The sequence below is a fragment of the Canis lupus genome, chromosome 34 (assembly GCF_011100685.1).
Source record: "Canis lupus familiaris isolate Mischka breed German Shepherd chromosome 34, alternate assembly UU_Cfam_GSD_1.0, whole genome shotgun sequence".
NCBI lineage: Eukaryota > Metazoa > Chordata > Mammalia > Carnivora > Canidae > Canis > Canis lupus.
Window position 1 is genome coordinate 6,330,921 of NC_049255.1, and position 22,605 is coordinate 6,353,525.

The window sequence follows — 22,605 nt, forward strand, 5'->3', positions numbered from 1 at the left end:
CTCAGGGTTATACAGTAATTTCTATTATTTTTGTTTCAAGTTTTTATTTAAATCCCAGTTAACATATAGTGCAATATTGGTTTCAGGAGTAGAATTTAGTGATTCATCACCTACATACAACACCCAGTGCTCAACACAACAGGTGCTCTCGTTAATCCCCATCACCCATCTAGCCCATCCCCACCCACTCCCATCATTAGTTTGTTCTCTGTAGTTAAGAGTCTCTTATGGTTTGCCTCCCTCTCTTTTCCCCCCTATGTTCATCTGTTTTTTTTTTCTTAAGTTCCACATATGAGTGAAATCATATGGTATTTGTCTTTCTATGACTTATGTCACTTAGCATAATATTCTCTATTTTCATCCACATCCTTACAAATGGCAAGATTTCATTCTTTTTTGATGGCTGAGTAATATTTCATTGTATGCATATATATGTACACACACACCACTGCTTCTTTATCTATTCATCAGTTGATAGATGTTTGGGTTCCATCCATTATTAATTTCGTTATTGTTGACGATGCTGCTATAAATGTTGGATTGCATGTGTCCCTTTGAATCTGTATTTTGTATCCTTTGGGTAAACACTCAGTAGTGCAATTGCTGGGTCATACGGTAGCTTTATTTTTAACTTTTTGAGGATCCTCCATGCTGTTCTCCAGAGTGGCTGCACCAGCTTGCCCTCCCACCAACAGTGTAAGAGGGTTTCCGTTTCTCCAGATCCTCACCAACACCTGTTGTTTCCTGTGTTGTTAATTTAGCCACACTGACAGGTGTGAGGTGGTATCTCTTTGTGGTTTTGATTTGCATTTCCCTGATGATGAGTCATGTTAAGCATCTTTTCATGGGTCTGTTAGCCATCTGGATGTCTTCTTTGGAAAATGTCTATTCATGTCTTCTGTCCATTTCTCGACTGGATTATTTGTTTTTTGGGTGGTAAGTTCTTTAAAGAGTTTGGATACTACACTTTATCTGAGTCCTCATAAAGGACTTCATTTGCAAATATCTCCTCCCATTCTCTAGGCTGCCATTTGGTTTTATTGGTTGTTTCCTTTGCTGGTGCAGAAGCTTTTTATCTTGATGAAGTCTCCCAATAGTTCATTTTTGCTTTTGCTTCCCTTGCCTCTGGAGACGTGTCTAGCAAGAAGCTGCTGCAGCTGAGGTCAAAGAGATTGCTGTCTATGTTCTCCTCTAGGATACTGATGGTCTCCTGTCCCACGCTTAGGTCTTTCTTCCATTGATAATCCTATCTTTAATTTCTTTGAGACCCCTCCGGACCAGCTAGCATTCCCACCAGCATGTAAGAGGTCCCATTTCTCCACATCCTTGCCAATGTCCAGCCAGTCTTGCCTTTTGGGTGAAAAATTCAGGCCATTGAGAGTACCATGGACTGGCCAGGACTTACTCATGCTCTCTTATTGATGGTTCTCTGGCTGTTCTTTTAGTTCTTCTGTTCCTTTCTTCCTTGGGTTTTTGTGGTCCTTGAAGTGTTTCACTGCTTTCTTCAATGTGAAAGAGCAGTCGCCTCCTCAAGGGTTCACTGACTGTGTCTTGGACTGAAATACCTGGAGGCCCTCCAAGTCGGCTGCAGTCCACCTGCTCTGCGCCCCTTGTACCCTCCTGTGGTGGAGTTCTTTGGGGGCATGTGCGCCTCCTCTCCACGCCGCTGGCCCTGCACCAGGCAGGGTACCCACAGCCTCCTTTTGTTCTCACAAACAAAACTTGCTCAGGTAAGTGCTCTGTCTCTCCCTGGTCCTCAGATTCGAGCTGGTTCTCCGTGTGTGCTCACGAGCCACCTGCCTGAGCCCACTGTCTTGTCCACTACTGGCAGCGGGGGTGGGGGGCCGCCCCAGGGTCAGAGTGCAGGAGGTGCAGGGGGGACCCGGGGCAGGTGAGGTCCCGATGTCTCCTGGGCGGGCTGCTCGATGGAGGCCACCATGTGGCTAGTAGGATCCGTGTCCTTGGGAGGTCCTTCCAGAGTTCCCGTGTCCCTGCAGCGGGACATGCAGCTCTGCCTCTGCAGCCTGGGTGGAGTGGCAGGGGTGGGTGGGGTTGGGGGGAAGGGGGGCTGGGGGGTAGCCCCTGCAGGCTGCAGAAGTGGATGCTCACTGCGTGGGAGAGCTCCCTGGGGCCTCGGCTGTGCCCTCCCGAGGGGAGGCGGTGGGTAGAGTGGAGCCTTTCCTCTTAACCCGCCACAGCGTGCACAGACTTGAATTTCTTCTCCCGAAGTGGGTGGAGCTTCTGCTCTGGAAACCTGGACCTGCACCCACGCTCCAGCTGTCAAGTGTTTCCCAGGGGCTCCTGGACCCTGGCTCAGAGGGGCCACTGCGGGGTGCACGGCCAGGACTGGAGGCCTATCACCTGATCCCCGAGGATGTGAGATGCCTCCCGGACCCTGTGAGTGTGTTGCTGGGTACCTCAGCTCCCGCAAGGGCGCTTCTGTCCCAAGGCAAGTGTCAGATCACTGTGACTGAGGTTGGGGCGGGGGTGGGGAGGGCAAAGGCAAGAGAGGTCTTACTCTACCTTGATGCCAAAGCCACTTGTCCCCTGCACTTTGGAATCGCCACAGTTCTTCAGGGTCTTCCCAGCATCCCTCATCTCTGGAGCCTCCTCACACATGTGGCCCCGCATCCTCATCCTTTCCAAGGGGTTCATGATGAGCTTAACCTCTACAACCCCACAGGTCTCCTGCCCACCTTCTGCTGAAACCTGACTTTCTTATAGAGGCTTCTTGTGATAATCTTTTTTTTTTTTTTTAAAGATTATTTCTTTGAGAGAGAGCAAGAGGGGGCAGAGGGAGAAAGAGAAAGAATCTTAAGCAGACTCCACACCCAGCATAGAGCCCGACATGGGGTTCAATCTCACGACCCTGAGATCATGACCTGAGCTGAATGAAATCAAGGGTCAGACGCTTAACCCACTGAGCCACCCACGAGCCCGTGATCTTCTTGATGGCGCAGACTTTACTTTCTTCATCACTGTGTGCTCAGGCTCCAGCCATCAGGCCTGGCATACAAAGGGGGTTCAATAAAAGTGTTATAAAAACAAATGAGTAAGTGGACAATCCTGTTGGTTTGAAACCTCAGGGGTTTCCTTTCTAGACACTCTTTCCTCTTGTGGCTGGACACAGATTTGCTGGAATCCTATGCAGTCTTCCAGAGAGCATGGCCCGATGTCACCCAAGGACAGATGGCCCAGAGCCTCATGCTTTCGCAGAGTGTCCTTTATAAATGCCAAGCAAGACATTCTGGGGCTGGAGCAGACCACACCGAGGGAGAAGCTCACGCTGAGAACGAGCTCCACGAGCTCCACAGGCAGCCGTGGGTCAGGAGAGATGACAAATGTGGGGCTGGAGACAGGTGCCGGCCTCGGCCGCAGATGTAATAATGCACCCCATGAATGTCGTTATGGTTTTGTTCTGCGAAGCTGATTTTAAGTGGGAAGCAACGAGTGTATGGGTGAGACTGAGGAAGTGCTGAGAACTATGTATCCTGTACGGTCTGTGGGCACAGGCTCTGCGAATTTCCCTTCTCCCCCCATTTTAGGATCCAACAAAACAACCTAAAAATCAAGTGTCCTCCTGCAGATGGATCCACATCACTGCAGATATTTTAGTCTGAATAATAAAGTAGCTCACGAATGGTTGATTTTTATAGAAAAAAAGAAAGCTCAGTAGAATTTGAGGAGCCCTAGGAAGACTTGCTCTTTTGTTGAATGGGCAGCTTGGATGACCCACCTCCTTTTCTGACCTCCCAGTGGGCTGCTAGTGGGTGTCAGTGTGTTCCTTACTTTCTGGAGATGGCACGAGGATGGGAAATCAGGAAAGGCAAGAGAAACTGAGATATTAAGCTTGAAAGTAATTTCAAAATTTTTCAACATTCACCTGGATATATGATGGGTGAGAAAGCCAATTTGGAATACGTTTTCAATCTAAAAGAGGAGGCTTCAGAGGAACTTTGGAGGCTTTGGAACACCCCCCGCTCCCAGACCCTCCACCCCAGGGTGGATGGGTGATGCTCTCCTGCTTCTCTGCTGATTGTGATTAATGCTGCAGTCCTTCCTCAAGACTCTCAGTGAACTCATCATCGGCTTATCCCAAGTTGGGACACTGTCAAAATGTGGTGCAAAATCTTGAATTCTGTGTCTTGAACAAGAAACAGAGAAAGCAGGACAATTCCACATCGAATGTGTGTAACTCAGAACTCTCACTGATCTATGTTCAAGTGTCTCCATCACTATCCTTGATACGGAGCTTTAGGATGTTAGAATTATGCAGTCGTTTCCACCAGCAACGATCCAGAGCTCCTGGATGAGGCTGGGCCCCAGGTATCACTGCTTACTCACCAGCCTCCGTTGTATGCTGTCCCCAGAGGACTTGTCTTACTCGGCTAAGTGCCCAAACAGAGCTGGTAGCCCGCGGGGCTCTTGGTTCAAGTTCTCCCACCCCTACACCTCTGTAGAATGAAAGACACATTTCCCACAATCAGGTGAATTAGCATAATTCTGGGTCTATATGAAATGGTAACACTCATCCCTTGAGACTTTTCAGTTTTGTAAGGCAAAAACTCACAGGAAAAATCTGATGGTGCCTTACAGACTCCGTGGCAAGCCTTTGGCAAGGGAAGGGAAAGTGTCTTTGAAACGAAAACATCTTCCAGCAATATCAACGCTCATCTCCATCACTGTGAGAAGCATCTGGCGTCCCCGACCGCGCTGGCTGAGGGCTTTGGGAGACAGTGTCACAGGTAGGAACTAGAATTGCTATTGATTGGTTCAGTAAAACATCCTGTACTCACGGAAAGATGGAGGGTGTTATAAATGCCAAAGAAGTAGGAGTTGTCTCACACTGGACCTTCTAAATGCCAGAAATGTCTCAGCTTCTTGCACCATAAGGACTTCCCAGGATTACATAAACGCAGGTAATGATAGGTACTGGGGCATCCCTGGCCTCCATTTCATGAATTGTTCAAAGTAGTTTTCTTATCTCCTTTAGGCTTTCCACATTCATGCATCTGTAAGAGTTTCTTTGATGTCATTTTCTGAATTATTCATTGATCTAGAGCTTTTCTAGTGCATTCTTCTCCTGTTTTCTTTGCTAACCCTGTTGACAAAAACTGCCCTGTTGGCTTGTACCACCTGTTGGCTGCTCCGTGTTCAATATCATGTGTGGTTCTGAAAAGGCCCCTGAAACATGGGTCACAGCGAACTCACAGATAGGACAACAGTACCTTCCAACTGTGTATTCAGAAGATGGCCTGGCACTGCCTTATGAACAGAGATGCCCTCTCCAAACTCCCCCTTGAAGTGTAAGAGTCCAAATAAAACTGAGGCTGTCCCTGGGAAGACACATCTTCAGTGAGCCTCTTCTTCAGGGAAGCAGGTGAGGAGAGACTTTTCGTTCCAGCCAGTATTGGGGCCCCTCCGATTATCCGGGAGTGCACCTGCTGGTATTCATTTTATCCAACAGATGTTTATTGAGAACCTACTTACAGGATGGCAGGCACGGTTATAGGCACTGTGGATATCAGAGTGGCACTTGGTTCAGACCTGCCCTTTTCTCAATTCAAGGGTATCTCTTATCTGCATCACAGAAAAGGAGAGAACAGACAACAGAGCCCCAGCCGATTCATTCAGGGAGATCCATTCCACGTGTGCAGGGGGAGAGGGCTGCTCGGTCTTCAGCAGGAGCTTGGGGTAGGTCTGCCAGCAGTGCAGGCTGCCGACACGGGGGCCAGTCCAGAGGCCAAGGTGGGCACTGAGGATACTCACTGCCAGAGCCAAGCGCACATTCCAGAAAGAAGACCAGGACAAGAGCCAGGAAACTGGGAGTGAAAGGGGAGGGCAAGGATGCAAAGACCAGAAATAAATCAGTAAACGAAGGGACAGGACCACACTTGTCTCCAGTGACACGGATGAGCTCAATCAGGAATGGACGTGCTGCTTGGCACTCCCATGAGCCAGCTCCCTCCTTGCAGGGCGCCTCTGGCTTTGGAATTTAGGGATGTTCCCTCTTGAGGCACTGCCCTAAGGATCCTAGCATCCTATCAGAAAGACTTGTGTCAGCATCGACACCAGGCAAGGGAGGAGGAAACCTTCCTCCAGTGCTTCATGGGAAAATCTCTTGAATCTCACAGAATAAAGAACGAACTGGCATTGATGGCTTTGGGCTCTGGCATGAGTTACAGGTTACATCAAACCTACAGAGGCTGGAGAAATCAGGAGGGAAGTGGAAACACCTGCTCTTAACAGTCTCTCATTCGGGGTTAGTTTTTTTTTTTTTTTTTCTTTAGTTTTTTTAATTTTTTTTTATTGGAGTTCAATTAGCCAACATATAGCATAACACCCAGTGCTCATCCCGCCAAATGCCCCTCTCAGTGCCCATCACCCAGTCACCCCAACCCCCCCGCCCACCTCCCCTTCCACTACTCGGGGTTAGTTTTAAACTGACTTTGGGAACGTTTGTTCATATCAAGGTATTTTCAGGGGCACCTGGTGGCTCAGCGGTCGAGCGTCTGCCTTTGGCTCAGGGCGTGATCCCGGGGTCCTGGGATCGAGTCCCCTGTTGGGCTCCCTGCAGGGAGCCTGCTTCTCCCTCCTCCTGCGTCTCTGCCTCTCTCTCTGTGTCTCTCATGAATAAATAAATAAAATCCAAAGAATTTTTTTTTTCAAGGTATTCTGCTGTTCTGCCAGCAATGGTCATCTTTTGGAGGAGGAATGCTTCTGGGGCTACTTTGGCAGCTCTGAGGAAGCGGGTGTGGAAGTGCCAGGACCTCCTGGTGAGGAGGAGGACCGGGAGGCAGGTGCGCCCCTCCCCCTGGCAGGACGCTGCTTCTGTCAGAGGGAAAGCAGGTCCCTGAGGCTTCTAGGTCCAGCCCTAAGCTGTAAGGTTCTTACAAAGACAAAGCTAGGAGAATACCCATAAAGGATCTTGAATGAAATGAAAGGACTCTGAAAGTAAAAACTTCTTTTCTTCAACCAAGTAACTACTCTCCTGTTGCTCAGTTCTAAGCCGAGATCCTGTGTGTCTCAGGTCCCCAGAAGTAATTCTCTCTCCACCAGAAACTCGCTAATCTAATTTCCTCCTTTTCTTTGGATGTTTAGCATATTCAGGAGCTTCAAATTTAATAAAGGGAAATTCAGCAGTATCATCAGCTGTGCATAAAATCAGTAACACCACTTTTATGTGGGGATTTGATACAGGCTCTCTGGATATAGGAGAGAAATATTAAAGCATGTCTACTTGGTGACTCTGAGAGTTTATTGGGAAATTAACTCCTGATTTCATTCTCGTCCTTGCTAAGGAATCATAAACTTTCCTTAATACCATTATGCATTTTTGCAACTCCACTACTCTCAATTTGATTACAGATTATTTGAGCTTCATGGTGTGGAGGCTGATGGAAATTAAATTATGTGAAGAGAATGCACTGCAGTTGTATTTCTGAAAGCGTTCTTATTGGTAAGAAACGTGCACACAGTGAGGTGCCCACCGTTCTTGTCACTGAGCCTCCAATGGAGAAGTAAGTGGCAGTGTGCTAGGAACACAAACCATCTTTCTGGAGCCACACATCTATGAAAATAGTTAAGGCATTTATTTTATGCTAAAAAAATATAGATATTTTATGGAGGATTATGCAACATGCGTATAGAAAAACCTCAAAGTCTGGTGGGTCCAGAAATAAAACTAATGCTTGATATCAAAAGTTTTGCAATTAAGATGTGAGATGGAGAATAGCATAATGATTACATTTTTCTCCAAGCAGAGGATAAATATTCATTATAAGCTTATGGAAGTAATTTGATGGTAAGAAACCTTTCATAAACCTGAGGAGGGGTTTGAGGAGCATTCTTCCGACCTTCCCAAGCTAAGGACTGGATGCTATCACAGTTGTGTCTTTTCTTGGGAGTTAATATCTTCATAGAACACAGAGTTGCCAATTTCCAGTACTCCCTCCACATAAGAGTGTAGTTTAGGAAATCTCCCCTAATAACTTTAACACTATCACTTGTGACTATATCCACTTATTATTCTGGTATTTTCGTGTATGTTGATTCATTTGTTTTGAACTGGGGGAGGGCACTCTGCCCTGTAGGACACATTTGGCAATGTCTGGAGACATTTTTTGTTGTCATGACTTGGGGTGGGTGGTTGTGCCTGGCGTTTAGTGGGTAGGGGCCAGGGAATACAACAGAAACTTATTTAGTCCAAAGTATTAACAATGCTGAGGAAGAGAAACTCTAAGTTATTCTTATCAATACAGTGCAGATGGGAACACAATTCACTGAACCACTTCCTACCTCCTAAGTGTGTATGAGGATACACATTCTACATAATCTCTAATGAAGACACATACCAGCTTTCTGAGCCATCATCTTAAAGAAACCCACACGCGATGTTACCAATGACAAAGGTATTGCTAATCAGTGTTTACTCGACACACACTCACGTGATCAACATCCCATGAAAGAACCAAGGAGAAGGAAGAGGATGCAGGTTACCTCTCAAATAAGACCTGGCTGTAGTCGTCCAGGACGTGGGCATGAGTGTGCAGGAGGATGGTGTTGTAGGCCACCAATGCCACCATCATGATCAACATTTTCAACTCGTAATTCACCCGCAGGAACACCGAGCAGGAAATCAAACCCAGAATGCAGCTGTAGATAAAGTACTGGAAGAGGGAAAAAGATCGGATAAACGCTCAGGATCTCTTCTGGGAAATGCCGGAGTGAGAATTAATGGTGGGGATCACGGCCGAGTTTGCTAGTAGCTTCTAAACTGGCAGTGAAAGCAGAGGCCCTTTTCTGTTTTCTGACCTAGAGTGGTAAATACACAAACACCTTTGCTTTAAAAAAAGAATTATTCATTGCATGGCTGGCTGACCCACTGGGGCAGGTTCATTGAGGATAACTGTGCAGGGTGCCGAACAGAAATAATTTTTTTAAAATATTTTATTTATTCCTGAGAGACACAGAGAGAGGCAGAAACACAGGCGGAGGGAGAAGCAGGCTCCCTGCAAGGAGCCCGAATGGGACTCGATCCTGGATCCCAGGGTCACGCCCTGAGCCGAAGGCAGATGATCAACCCCTGAGCCACCCAGGCATCCCCAGAAATAATTCTTAACAATGTATACAGAAGGCACGTCATTACAAGCAAATGGCATTTGCTTCTTGCAAATGAAAGCAATATGACTTTGTAGACATTTATAGACCTAAAAAGTTATATTTATGACTTTAAAAAGTTATAGTACACAGACTCTTTTTTGGCCTTTCAAGTTTTCATTTATTAAGAGGATATAAATTGGGGCACCTGGGTGGCTCAGTGGTTGAGCATCTGCCTTCTGCTGAGGTTGTGATAGCTGGATCTAGGGATCAAGTCCTACACTGGGCTCCCTGCAGGGAGCCTGCTTCTCCCTCTGCCTGTGTCTCTGCCTCTCCTCTGGGTCTCTCATGATAAATAAATAAAATCTTAAAAAAAAAAAATCTCTTAAAAGAATAGGCAAAGTGGGAGCCCGGAGCCATGCCAGCCCGGAGAGACTTGCTAAATGAAAGGTTGCCAGTCGCACAAAGCCTTTATCTGCTGCACCACCGTGTTTTTATGAACCAGGGCTAGCTGCCATCAGCACTCCTAGAACGGAAGCAGCATTCAATAAAGTTTAATAATTCTAATAAAGCATAGCTCCGACTGACGTTTGATAAACCCTGTCTTTAAAAAATAGCCTAGTTTGTAAGCCACTCAATTTTAGTGTCATTATATGGAATAAGCCATGTAAGGACTACTTATTTTTGTTACTTTAGTTCTTTTATTTCCCTGGCTAAGGCCGTCCACAGTAAGCTATCTGGAAGGCTAGAGATATTAGCTCATCCATCCTGTCCTTGGGGAAGAAAGGAAGGCGAGGAGTGAGCCAGTCATACCAAGCACCTCCTTCTCTGCGGGAGCCAGGCTCGGTGAGCGGAGGCACCCCCGCAGGAGTCAGCATAGACCCCGTACTCGTGAGGACTTGGACCTGGCATTTCAGCTTCATAAGGAAGACCAGTAATTGTCCTTGATCACACAGCAACTGGGTCACTCTTTGGGGCAGGGAAGCTTTCCCCAGCAAGGCAGCATTACAGGTGGCAGCATTTTATGGGACACTGCATGTTCTAAGCATAATTTCTTTTGGTCCAAATTATCAACTCGATGTAGGTCCTCCACTACGTGACACCACCTGTCCTATAGCAGAGGGCAGGAGGAGGAAAAGCGGAGAAGAATGTGTCCAGATGGGGCTGCATGGGCTGGCAGAGTGGAAAGGCACAATTGAGACATCCGTGGAGTGGCCAGGAGCAGTGGCTCTGTCTCTGCCCCCGAGCAGGAGGTAGGGAAGGTGGCGTGTGCTCTGAAGCCAGTTCTTATTCACACGAATCCTGTCACTGTTACCTTCTCGAAGTGACTAATTAGCCACCAGAGAGGGCAGGCATGAGGGCTCACGGACAGGATGGGCACTGGGCCTGGGGACAGCCAGTGGATGTGGCCCAGGCGATGCTGCCGAGTGCCTGGGGAGGGCCGCCCAGGGAATGTGCGCAGCAGTTGGACATGGAGGCTCGTTCCTGCTGAATCCGATGAGATGTAGGCTTCTACTTCTCACATCTTTCTTTAGGTTCATTTTTCTGCTAACTCACTGTTACATTTTTCAAAAGTATCAATCCACGACAGATTGAAAATTAAAAAAAAAAAAAAGAAGCCGAACTAGTCCGTGTGGGTGCCTCAGTGGTTGAGTATCTGCCTTTGGCCCAGGATGTGATCCCGGGGTCCTGGGATCCAGTCCCATATTGGGCTCCCTGCAGGAAGCCTGCTTCTCCCTCTGCCTGTGTCTCTGCCTCTCTCTCTCTCATGAATAGATAAATAAAATCTTAAAAAAAAAAATGAAGCAAAATGAAAATGGGGCCTTCTCCACGAGGAGTCTGAGAGGCCCTGGTTTACGACCTAGCAGTCTCTCTCACTCAGTAATCAAGAGTACTATAGAACTGCTCCTTAAAAGCCATGAAATTGCCTTGGGAGCTGGAAGGAGGGAGGCACTCAGGTCCAGACAGGATGCTGCTGCTAAAATCATGCTGAAAACCACAGAATGAACATGATCAACATGGTCAGCCTAATGGAAGGAGCAGAATTAGGAGCCACGATGTGTATTAATGTGTGCATGTGGGGTGGGAGTGGGGAGATACAATTGTAAAGGTTTTCTTCATACGAAACATGTGCCAATAACTATACAAATATGCCTATGTTTTACTTTTTAAACTTCATTCTTAGGCTTTTAAAAAGTTTTCATATTATAGGAATATTTACTAGAATATATACGTTAATGGGAAGTAGCATTTAGTCCATTCTTTATTAAACAGCCTCTCTAGAACACTTGGAGGCCACACACAAGGTGGTCTTGGAATTGATTAAAGGTAGGCTGGCAGCCTGCTGACAGCGGTAGAGGGATGTATGAACGGGGGGGGGGACAGCCTGAGGAGGCCAGCCCATGGGTTCTGAAAATCAGCTGTTTCCATTAATAAGGCACCTGCCAAGGAGAATGTGGATGGGCAAGAGCTCTGGTGGCAGGATCTTGATCTGACTTCTATTAGGATGTAATGACTAGGGGTCCCTGGGTGGCTCAGTTGGTAAAGTGTCTGCCTTTGGCTCAGGTCATGATCTCAGGGTCCTGGGATCCAGCCCTGTATCAGGTTCCCTGCTCAGTGAGGAGGCTGATCCCTGCTCATGCTCTCTCTCTGTTCTCTCTCAAATAAAATCTTAAAAAAAAATGGATGTAAAGACTCATGACCTATTTCTATATAATTCTGATATAGTTGATATATTAGTTAAGGTTGCATTATTAATTAATATGTAAAATTAATTATTAATATTTTAATTACTAAATATCATTTGTTAATGTTAATCTTAAGTTAACGAAGCTAAAACTAGTTAATATGGTTATTAACAGTATTGATATAGCTAACTGATGAAATCAACTTGCATTTTAACGCCAAAGGAACAACCAACCACTATTATCCACTAACCCCTTAAGTCTCTTCTGGGCTCAGTGCCCTCACCTGGAAAAATGGGAATTCCAGGAACAGTGGACTTATAGGGCAGGTTTTTTGGATGAAATGATATAAATGTCTGACATGGTATAGATTGCCGACGTGGCAAAAATCCTTTGTGGTTGATATTGTTGGGCATTTTATTTATTTATTTATTTATTTATTTATTTATTTATTTATTTATTTATTTATTTTTTGGGCATTTTAAAATGACTTTTTCTTCCTACTACAGGAATTATACATCTGATGTTAAAAATTAGGGAATATATAGGGGCTTTTGGGTGGTTCCATCGGTGAAGCGTCTGCCTTCAGCTTAGGTCACGATCTTGGGGTCCTGGGATCAAGTCCTGCATGGGGCTCCCTGCTCAGGGGGCATCTGCTTCTCCCTCTCCCTCTGCTGCTCCCCACCACTCCTTCACTCTCTCCCTTTCATAAAATCTTTTTTTTTTAAAGATTTTATTTATTTATTCATGAGAGACACACAGAGAAAGAGAGAGAGAGGGGGCAGAGACACAGGCAGAATGAGTAGCAGGCTCCATGCAGGGAGCCCAACGTGGGATTTGATCCCGAGTCTCCAGGATCACGCCCTGGGCTGAAGGCAGCGCTAAACCGCTGAGCCACCCGGGCTGCCCTCTTTCATAAAATCTTTAAAAATCTTAGGGAATATATAAAGGACGCAGGGTTTAGTGGCAGGATATAACAAAATAGCATAATATATTTAAACAATTAGATTTAATCTAACTTTTAAGTTGTTGTTGGCTTTTTTTTTACTTTCTTGTGTGATCTTGAGGTTACATAAACACTTTGATGAATACCTTTGTCTCTAAGTGTTTGCACCTGTAAGATTAATTTCTAGAATTAGTACTGCAGGGTAAAAAATATGCTTATTTTTATGTTTTTTGATGCTACTGCAGATTACCATTAGGAAGACAGAGTCATATCGCTTTATACCACCCGTGGCAGGGAATGTGGACTCTCTTCCCACCACCTCGTCAACCTCAGATACCATGCATGAGGGGGATAGAGAATAATGTATAAGTTATGCACACCCACAAATGGCTTTCTGGATGTTCCCTTCTATCTATTAAGGGAGAAGCCAGGATGTTTCCAGGTTCCTGTGGGACTCTTTGCACAGATATAGCATTATTAGTGTGCTGGTTGACAGTGCTTGAGCACGTGGGGTTCCCTGGCAAAGCTCATCACAATCCTCTTTCTGAGGATTTATCTTTGGAATAAAAGTGGCTTGTGGACGAAGTTGGACCTAGATTTTAAAGAATGTATTGCGGAGTTTTGCAGAATCTTTTAAGACTGAATAAATGCTACTTTTCCCCATCTTGGGTTTCTAATGATTTGCTTCTTTTGAAAATAAGTCCTATGGACTTATCTAAATGAGACTCAGAATGATGAACCCACTCCATTGCTTTTCATGATGCCAAGCATAGTGAGTTGTTGCATTTGAAAACACTGGATGGAGAGATTTAAAAAAAATGCTTAGCCAGCTCTCTGTTCCTTTCTTATGAAAATGCATATTCACTGTAAGCCGTTGAACGTGCACCGTGAGGGCCGCATGGGATGCTCCCTCCGCGGGCTTGTGGACACCCTGCGAGCCAGTGTTGTCCATTCACAGAGGAAGCACCTTTGAATTTTTATTATTATTTTCGATCCTTCTCTACAGAAGGCAGCTCCAAACTGTCCTCGGTGAGATCACAGCCACTAAACCCTTACCGTGCATCCTGTCTCTCACTATTCACTTCACTGAAATAGAAGACATGCTGTCTGATGCTCATGGGGGTTTATGATAATGTCTAAATGAGGGCCCAGACCCCTTGGACGAGGGATGGAGCTTAAGCCAGTCTGTCTTCCCGGGCTTGTGGGGCCATCATTAGGGACCTTGGTTCGGCTTGCCTCAGAAGCCACCTCAAAAGCACATCAGACACCCTACACTGTACACAGACCTAGGAGCTTCCCAGGAAACTGCAGACAGATGGGGGAAAGGATCAAAGCCAAACAGCAAGAGAACAAACCCATGAAAGAAGAATGAGGAAGGGAATCTCCTTTATCACCACAGCTAATGGAGTTTAAAAGATTCGTAAAGAATTTTTATTTTTATTATTTGTTTTTTTAAAGATTTTATTTATTTATTCATGAGAGACAGAGAGAGAGAGGCAGAGACAGAGGGAGAGAGAGAGGGAGAGGGAGAGGGAGAGGGGAGAGGGAGAGGGAGAGGGAGAGGGAGAGGGAGAGGGAGAGGGAGAGGGAGAGGCAGGCTCCCTGCAGGGAGCCCAATGTGGGACTTGATCACAGGATGCCGGGATCATGACCTGAGCTGAAGGCAGATGCTCGACCACTGAGCCACCCATGTGCCCGGTAAAGAATTTTTAAAGTATACATACTAAATTACCAATTTCAATCCCCCAAATGGTTCCCTTAGCACTCTTGAAATGGACTATATGGGCCAGAAACTCAATGGGAATAATCTAAGCTATTTAAATGATTACACAGGAAAGGAGAGAATCAAAGCTTTTTTTGGCACAGTGATTTATGACATGAAGTTACTAACTAGTAAATAATACTAGTAAATGAGTAAAAGGGATTTAACCTTTTTTGTTTAAAAGACTGACATGTTAGCAAGTACTGAAATCTCAATCTTGGCCCTTCTGGATATTGGTTAAAATGAGTCCGTCGGCAAGGATTACTTGAGGCTATCCTCAGTGGGCAGTGTTGGCAGCCAAAGGAGAGGCAGAAATACGAGACGTGGTCCTGTCATCAGTCAGGAAGCCAACACGAATCCACTGGGACAATTAGCAAAAGCCTCTAAGCCACGAATACAGAACTTCAATGACTCCAATAGCAGATGCTGAGTTCCATGGTATAAAATGTAGCGGTAAGAGAATAAAAGCAAGAGACATCTGTGAGAGCACAAAAATGACACCATAGGTTTGCATGTGTCTAGCTGGTGTCCATTAGCCAGGGCTGCTCTGAACCAAGGCTGGCAGTTTTTAGCTTTTCAGGGCCTACTCAGTTATCCACAGCAAAGAGGAAACCTCTTTGAAGGTGAAATCTAGAGCAGATCAGAAAGTGGAGGCCATCACATCGAATGGGTGAATAACTCACGGGAAAACAACAAAAGCAATAATAATGAGTGAAATGTTCTTACCGGGAGGAAAAACAGATTTTGTGCACGCAGAATCGCTGCCTGATTACTTAAGGCAGACAGACTCATGTTTGATGTATTGGCAGTTGGAGGAATTGTTTCCTCTGGATCACTCAGGAAAAACTGCAAAGAAAATGTTTTTTCAATGAATTAGTACACAGGAGCTGAAAGAGTTAGCAGGTTGGTGCTAAATTATTAATGGCTATGTTCCTTCTGCACAGTAAGCAGGATTATGTGGGCAATCTGGTGTCTGTATTTCCATTGCTAATAGCTTTATCTTGTCCTGTTTGAAGCTTTGAGAATTTCTATTAAATAAGCAAATAACTACTTATAGTTGTGCTCCACCATTCTAGTGAATTCCAGAACCACACGATTGATAGTAAAGCAAACAGAAAAACACCTCTGTTAAATATTAAATTATAAATGTATAAAGTACAGGGCAGAGGGCTTGGTTAGAATTACCTAAGGTTGACATCGCCTCGCACCCAGACATTCAACCCTACTAAGAAATCAGAGCCTTCGGATTTAAAAAAAAAATGTTTGCAGTGTCTTCCCATCTCGTTTCAAACATTAAGTGGGCCCAGGGACTTTTTGATTATAAGAAATTAATTGTGTGGCCAAAATGAAGTAACGAGTGTCAGCACTTGTGTGTATTATTTGTGAGTGCTGGGTGGTTCAGGATCCTGAGGGATCAAATGTTGAGAGGATGAATGCTCTGAGTAAGGACTGTAGGATAGGGGTCCTGATTTAAAAAAAAAAAAAAGTAATCCTGATAAAATGAAGTTGGTTAGCTCTCATGTCATGGTCACCTACGTCAGCACCCAGAAGGAAAGTGTCAACCAGTTACCAGGTAGAAGAAATTCAGTCTCTCTCTGTTTCTGTCCCTCTTTCTTGGAGAAGCTGAAGCACAAACTGTTGGGATGACCACAGATCAGCCACTTTTCCATACCAGGGCTGAGGGTCAGGAAAAGGTAAACCAGAGAATTACTCCGGCCAGGTTCCCTTGGCTGAAAGAAATGCATCTTATCCAAAAAGTAGGTTGTGTTTCCCGTGTAGGGCTAACCATAGGTACCCAAGATCTAAAAGCAAAGCTTTCCTGTATAGCTTCTGTAATTGCTTCAGTTTCTATTGACTTATTTCCTTTGATGGCAGATGTCAAATACCTAAACTAACTGACCGTGGTAGATAAGGCATTTATGTAGTTTACTCTTGGGAACATTCCTCTGGGATTCCAAGAATGATACCGGACACACTGTTTCTACTCAGTGTATCATTGGATAACATGCAGCAAAATACTAATTTAAAGTTCAAGGAAATGCAGATTTCTTTATATACTGCTAAAAAAGTTATCAAAGAATGCCATAAGCCCTGGTCAAATTACAAATGTGCTAATACTTTGGGAAAAAAAAATTACATTGGGGGAAACAATGGAGTAATTGCTTGGCAAACACTGGGATCCAAATTTTCACAAACATAGATTTGATAAACCCAAGACATAACTGATTTAAATATTACTGAATCAAGAAGTGACAAAATAAGACTGTTTAACTGGCTAGGCTACTAGTCTTAAGCACCTGGATCTTAGTATTGATAAAAACTTCTGGATTATATCAGCATAGAGAAGAAAATAAATGTCTGCTGTACAAAATAGTAGAATATATCCTGTGAAAACTTCAATCTTGCAAGGGGGCTATTCAATAAATAAGATTTGATTTGAATTTGAAAAACAATAGAGGGCCTCAGTCACCATCCCCAACACTGCTTCCTTAACCCTTTCTGCTCCCTTTTTCTAAGTATTTACTGAAGACTCCCACAGTCAAGAAACTCTCCATTGTCTGTGGCATCACCGTGTGATTTGGCTCAATTTCCCTACTCAGTCTTCTCAAAAGTCACTTAAAAAAAACAAACAGGGATCCCTGGGTGGCGTAGCGGTTTGGCGCCTGCCTTTGGCCCAGGGCACGATCCTGGAGACCCGGGATCGAGTCCCACGTCGGGCTCCCGGTGCATGGAGCCTGCTTCTTCTCCCTCTGCCTGTGTCTCTGCCTCTCTCTCTCTCTCTCTGTATGACTATCATAAATCAATAAAAACAAACAAACAAACAAACAAACAAACGACAACTCAGGTCATCTCCTAATTACAGCCAGTCAAATACCCTGGAGTCACTAGCCTCTTGTCCTTCTGTCTTCCAGGCTAAGCTGCCTCAGCCTCGTCTACAGCACGCATTTCTGGCATCCTAGTTACCTGGGGGAAGTCCTCTCTGGACCCACTTTCTCATTGTACCACATTGGAAGGAACTGGGAAAATGACCTCTAATACAGCGTATTGCGTATTTTTAGCTCTATCTTTGAATTTTACATTTCCAGGGCAGTTCAAAAGATTTCAGAATTGTGTTTTTCAAATGATATTAAATTGTGAACATTATATTTACTGTTCTGCTTAATGCCTGATGACATCATCGTTTGTCATTTGGTTGGAATTAGAAGTCTGGATGACAACGTCCTAGCTCAGCATGCTCACTCCCTGTCCATACGTCTCATAAAAGTCTCACTATTTATAATATTCTCTGGGAAGTATCTCAGAAGACAGTGTAAAATGACAGGGAAGTCACGAGATGACATGGGCAAAATGTCAGAAAAAAAAAATGGCAGCTTCTCATTGGAGCTTTTCATGCATGACTCTGAAGAGTCAGCTGGGATCTAAAGAGAACCAAACACACGGCTCATCTGCACGTTGGTCCCTCAAACCCTATATCTGGAAAAAAACCTGGATACCTGATTGCTTTTCCCCACTTCTTACTGAGTTGTTTGGCGTCCCATGGGGTGAACACCAGGTGTTTAAAAACATTCTGGTAAAATTGCCATGGTTCATTTCAAATAAAACTGACCTGAACATTTTGTCATGTGTTCATGTGCAGGGAGATTTAAAGGAGGCAGTCCTCTGAACATACTGTTCATGGGGACTGCCTCTAGGCTGTGAAATTTCAGGGTTTGAAGCAGTACGAGCAACCAGCAAAGCACTGGAGACCCAGGGTGGAAGGGCCATGTGCCAGCCAGTGGCAGAGGGTGACGCTGGGCAGCCCCAGCCCTCACATCACTGCCCACACATCTCTCCTTTCTGAGGCCAAGACAGGGAGGGCCACTGATACTAGGGAAACATCCAGGAGGGCTGCTTGCCTGAGGCTGGAAACCTTTGGGGAGAACCAAGAGGCTCCCCAGCTGGGGAGGGACTGCGCATCAAGGAAGACAAGAATGTGGAAAACATGCTCCGTGAAATAAGTCAGACCCGAGGACACAAATATTGGGCCATCCCATGTGCACAGAGTCTAGACCAGGCACATTCACAGCAGATAGAGTGGAGGTTATGGGGGCTGGGGAGCAGGTGTGAGCAGTTAGTGTTTCACAGGCACATAGTTTCTGTTCGGGATGATGACAAAGTTCAGAGAAGAGTTGTGGTGGGTGCCCAGCAGTGGGAATGTCCTCAATGCCACTCAGCTGCACCTTGAAAGATGGTTAAAATGGTCAATCTTATGTGATGTGTATTTTACTCCAAGGAAAACTAACACACATTAAAAACCGAAAAAGAAAGGAAAGGAGGAGAAGGAAAGCATTGTTGCTTTATCTCAAAGAGAAGACTTAAAAATCACAAGAGCTTTGCAAGAGGACCTGAGTGAGGGCTACAGCTTTCAAAGGAAACATCTTTAGACAGAAAATTAAATTTTCTTCCCAGGGACTTGAGCAAAGCAGGCAGCTCTCGACCCCCAGCCCACACACAAAAAGAGCTGCTTGTCCTATTAAAGTGTGAGTCAAAGGCCTGGATCAGGCTTGCTGGGCTAATGAGTACTAAGACATAGCAAAACCACAGGTTGGGACCGGGGCTCAGCTAGTCTGGAAGTTGTGTTCCCAAAGGAAGCACTGAACAAATTTTAAAAGCTGGGCTGAATTAAACAGAAACCTCTCCAGGAGGGGGATCTGAAGCAGGGTTAGGAGAAAAGGCACAAGAAATCACGCCGAGAGCACTTAATGGGGTGGTACAGGTAAAGACTGGAGGACACCTGTATCCCAGCGGAAGGGTCCTCTGGCCCGAAGGGGAGTGGGTGACCCTGAAGGCCCACCTCCCCTGCACGGCACCCACAGGTGCTCAGCCTCTGCATGCTGCATCAGCACCACCTGGTGATGTGCATGACCCAGGTGTGGTCACTGCAGCCTGTGGTGATGACTTGGGACACCCTGTGTCTGTCCATGCAATCCCAACATGGGGGGTGGGGATCCGAGTAGCGGAAGGGCATTCCACTGCAAATCTTCGGATGCCGGCAAAAACCGCACCTTGGTAATCAAGTGCTTTCCCTTCTGTGATTAATAAGAAATCATAAGAAACCTTTACAATCAGGGGAAATGATTTCCTTTCTCTACCTAGTGTTGCCTTTCATACTGTTTCATGAGGTTTCTCTGAAATAAATACCAAAGGAGTATCTGCATGGAAAAGACCTGCTAATTTCACGGCGCCAGGTATCAATAAAAATGATGGACAGAAAAAAAAAAGTCACCTGGCTTCCTCCTTGCCCACAGCCTCTGCTGCAGCAGGAGGTGGCTCGGTGCGTGAAGCAAAGCCTTGTTTCATTTCTCTCCCGAGGGCCATCCATCATACTTCTAATGTGTGTCCCCCAGACTTCTCTACCTCGGTTGGCAATAAATTCCTTTCTTTGTGAGAAAGGAACACAACACTGGGAGATGTATTTCTGGTCCTGAGGATATATTTCTTCTCCAATGGAAACAGTTAATATAAAAAAAAGTAAATCTGCACCTAAATACCTAAATGCTCAGCATCTCAAACATTTACAGACAGTGATGGGCTAAGTATTAGTTACACTAAATATTCTCTATGAAATGCCATCAGATCTGTTTCCCACATAGGTTCCATCTTATAGAAAATTAGGTGATGACTCCTGGTTTTACGAGGACAAGGGCACCCTCCTTCCAGGACTCCTCAAGATGGGCTTCTTGGCAGAGTGAAGCAAATGAGGAAGCCATCCAGCTCTGGCTTCCTGTTGGCATCAGTTTCACCTGAATCTCCACATATTTCAGAAGGATCGGCACGCTCTACAGCCTAAGAGCAGGACAGATGCCAAGAAACATGTGAGGTCCGCTTCAGCTAGCCTCTTCACTACTTCTTAAAACAAAAATCTGCCCTCAATTGAGTTCCAGATGTCTCATGTCTCCCCTTCCCCACCTCGCCCCCGACTCTCGCAAACTCTTACCCATCTTCTGGAATTCAGCACAGCCAGCCCTGCCCTCCCGCCTTGCCACCACTCCATACATCTCTGGCACTGGCTCCGAGAACTCACCATGAACTCTCAGAGGCAGGTAACAGGCTTTTGGGTACCGAGCATCTAGCAATGTACCAGGCACACATTTATGCTCAATGGATCTTTTTATGCCAAATGAAAGCTATTTGGCAAAAACTAAGTCTCTATTATTTATTATATATGGTCTACCTCCTTGACTTGATCTTCTGCTTCTGGAAGGCAAGGACTGTACATGATACTCAGTAGTTCCAACAACCAGCAAAACATCCAAAATACGAAGTATCTTCATGGCTTATGGTTGATGGAGATTAATGTTAGAATAATAAGGACGCATCGCAACGTGATATGTGTCTTTAAAATAGACCGGAGCATGGATTAGCTACGTGTCTATTTTAAAGGATATACACGTAATGGTAATTGGATACAGTAAGAGAGGCCCCAGGTTAAATATTTACAGACCGCCTGGTTCTGTACTAATCAGGATAGTGATGGGAGTGAAAGAAACAAAGACCAGACATTGCTGGGGCGCGTAGTCTCCAGGCAGGATTCCTGGGGCACACAGGCTCTAACACTCCTACAGCTTCCTCAAGGCTTCCTTCCATGTCTTTCCACTGTAATTTTGCCCTTAGTGTAACTTCCCTCCATAACTGTAAACACTCCCCCCCCCAGGATCTATGTTAGCAATTACTGTCCAAGCATATGGCCACCGATCTACATCTGAAGAGTCTCAAGACTAAGGTTCTACTGGACAGTAGTAAATAACTTTATCTCAGCAGCAGCTAGCCCTGCAAGGTCGTGGCAGTCTTGCTTCCAAATTCCTGAGAGACTAACGCTCTCCCCCTAAGCCCCAGCAACTAAAAGGTCTAGAACCAGCTATTCCTTATAATCTCAGGGAAGATCTTTCTGCCCATGGCTCCTGTCCCCATCCTATAATAATAAAGAGATCTTTCTGCACAAAAAATGTTTCAAAATGCTTTCTGGACCATTTGCTCCTGGCCCCACATCAGTGTATTCGAATAGCAGCTCATTTTCCAGAAGTGGAAATGGAGCCTGTGGAAATTTAATAAAATCGCACAGCTGGAAAAGTGGGAGCTAAGGGTTGAGATGGGGCCTTTTAAACTCCAGAGCAGGCCACCTCTCCCACTGCCCTCTCTGTATCTAGATGGTTCTGTTATCTTTGGTGAGTGCCCCTGCTGACATTCAGTGTCACCTCTATAAGCCAGCAGGTGGGAGGCTGCTGGAAGCCACTGCCCTCTCTCTTTGCACAAGGCATCCTTTGCCTTCGAGAAGCTGCTGGTGTAGCAGCTGGATGTGGAATTTAATAGGTAGTAACCAGTGTCACCGTGGAGCTATGGCCGAGGTTTGAAAATCCCACTGAGTCAGGCATCGGCAGCTACGAAGGCTGTGCTTGGTGGGAGCCCTGACTCACCATGTTGAACACGGCCATGGTCAGAATGATGGCCGTGGTGAGGACGGTGAGGGAGACCCGCGGCCAGGGCCGGTCGGCGATGATGCCCGACGACTTCAACAGCCACAGGAGAGAGGCGGATGCCTTCTTGCTGCATTGCTGGGAGGAGACAGAAAAGGAAATGCATTGCTGGTTTATGTACTCCCCTGGGTTTCTCTGTGATGTTTAAAACCACCAGAAGCATCAGTATTCTTTGCAGAGCAAATAATAGGCTTTGCTCTCCCGTGGGGGACCCATACCAGGTCACAAACCTTATTAAAATTAGGTTGGCATCACTGTTACAAATAAAGAACAAATTAATTACACTTCTGTGATAAATGTAGAACAGTTTGCATGTCCTTTTAGATAGACCTGAAATTATGTTTTAAGAAAAAATTCTCTGGTAAAGGAAAAATATGTCAGTTAATTAAACCACTCTGGGGGATGTGTTGGGTCTCAGATCCCAGTGATGATAAAGCAAAAATTCAGCTGATCCAGGCAGAAAACACATCAACAGGTAGCTCGTCCTAAGAATACAAATGGACCACAGAGCAGATTGATGCCCCAAAGACAACACTTCATTGTTCTGAGGCGTGTGTCCTGGGGGTGGCTTTACCTCATCTCACCCACGAGGGGCTTCTT

General features: G+C 45.4%; 1 protein-coding gene and 1 long non-coding RNA gene across 7 annotated transcripts in view; one reads left to right on the forward strand and one right to left on the reverse strand.

Moving 5' to 3' along the window:
* Positions 1 to 22,605, reverse strand: part of ADCY2 (adenylate cyclase 2) — a 388,589-nt gene that overhangs the window by 42,020 nt on the left and 323,964 nt on the right. The window contains exons 16-18 of the mRNA XM_038583952.1: positions 21,946 to 22,083; positions 15,218 to 15,337; positions 8,500 to 8,669 (exon numbers count right to left, since the gene is read on the reverse strand). Coding sequence (XP_038439880.1) covers positions 8,500 to 8,669; positions 15,218 to 15,337; positions 21,946 to 22,083 — 428 coding nt within the window. The remainder of the gene's footprint in view (positions 1 to 8,499; positions 8,670 to 15,217; positions 15,338 to 21,945; positions 22,084 to 22,605) is intronic.
* Positions 876 to 2,816, forward strand: LOC119867471. 6 transcript variants are annotated; one of them, XR_005383681.1, is made up of 3 exons: positions 876 to 1,730; positions 2,199 to 2,397; positions 2,762 to 2,816. It is a non-coding gene; the product is annotated as an uncharacterized LOC119867471 (long non-coding RNA). The 6 variants fall into 6 exon arrangements; XR_005383677.1 differs by lacking the exon at positions 2,762 to 2,816 and having other exon boundaries at positions 883 to 936; positions 1,489 to 1,730; positions 2,230 to 2,722; XR_005383678.1 differs by lacking the exon at positions 2,762 to 2,816 and having other exon boundaries at positions 883 to 936; positions 1,522 to 1,730; positions 2,230 to 2,722.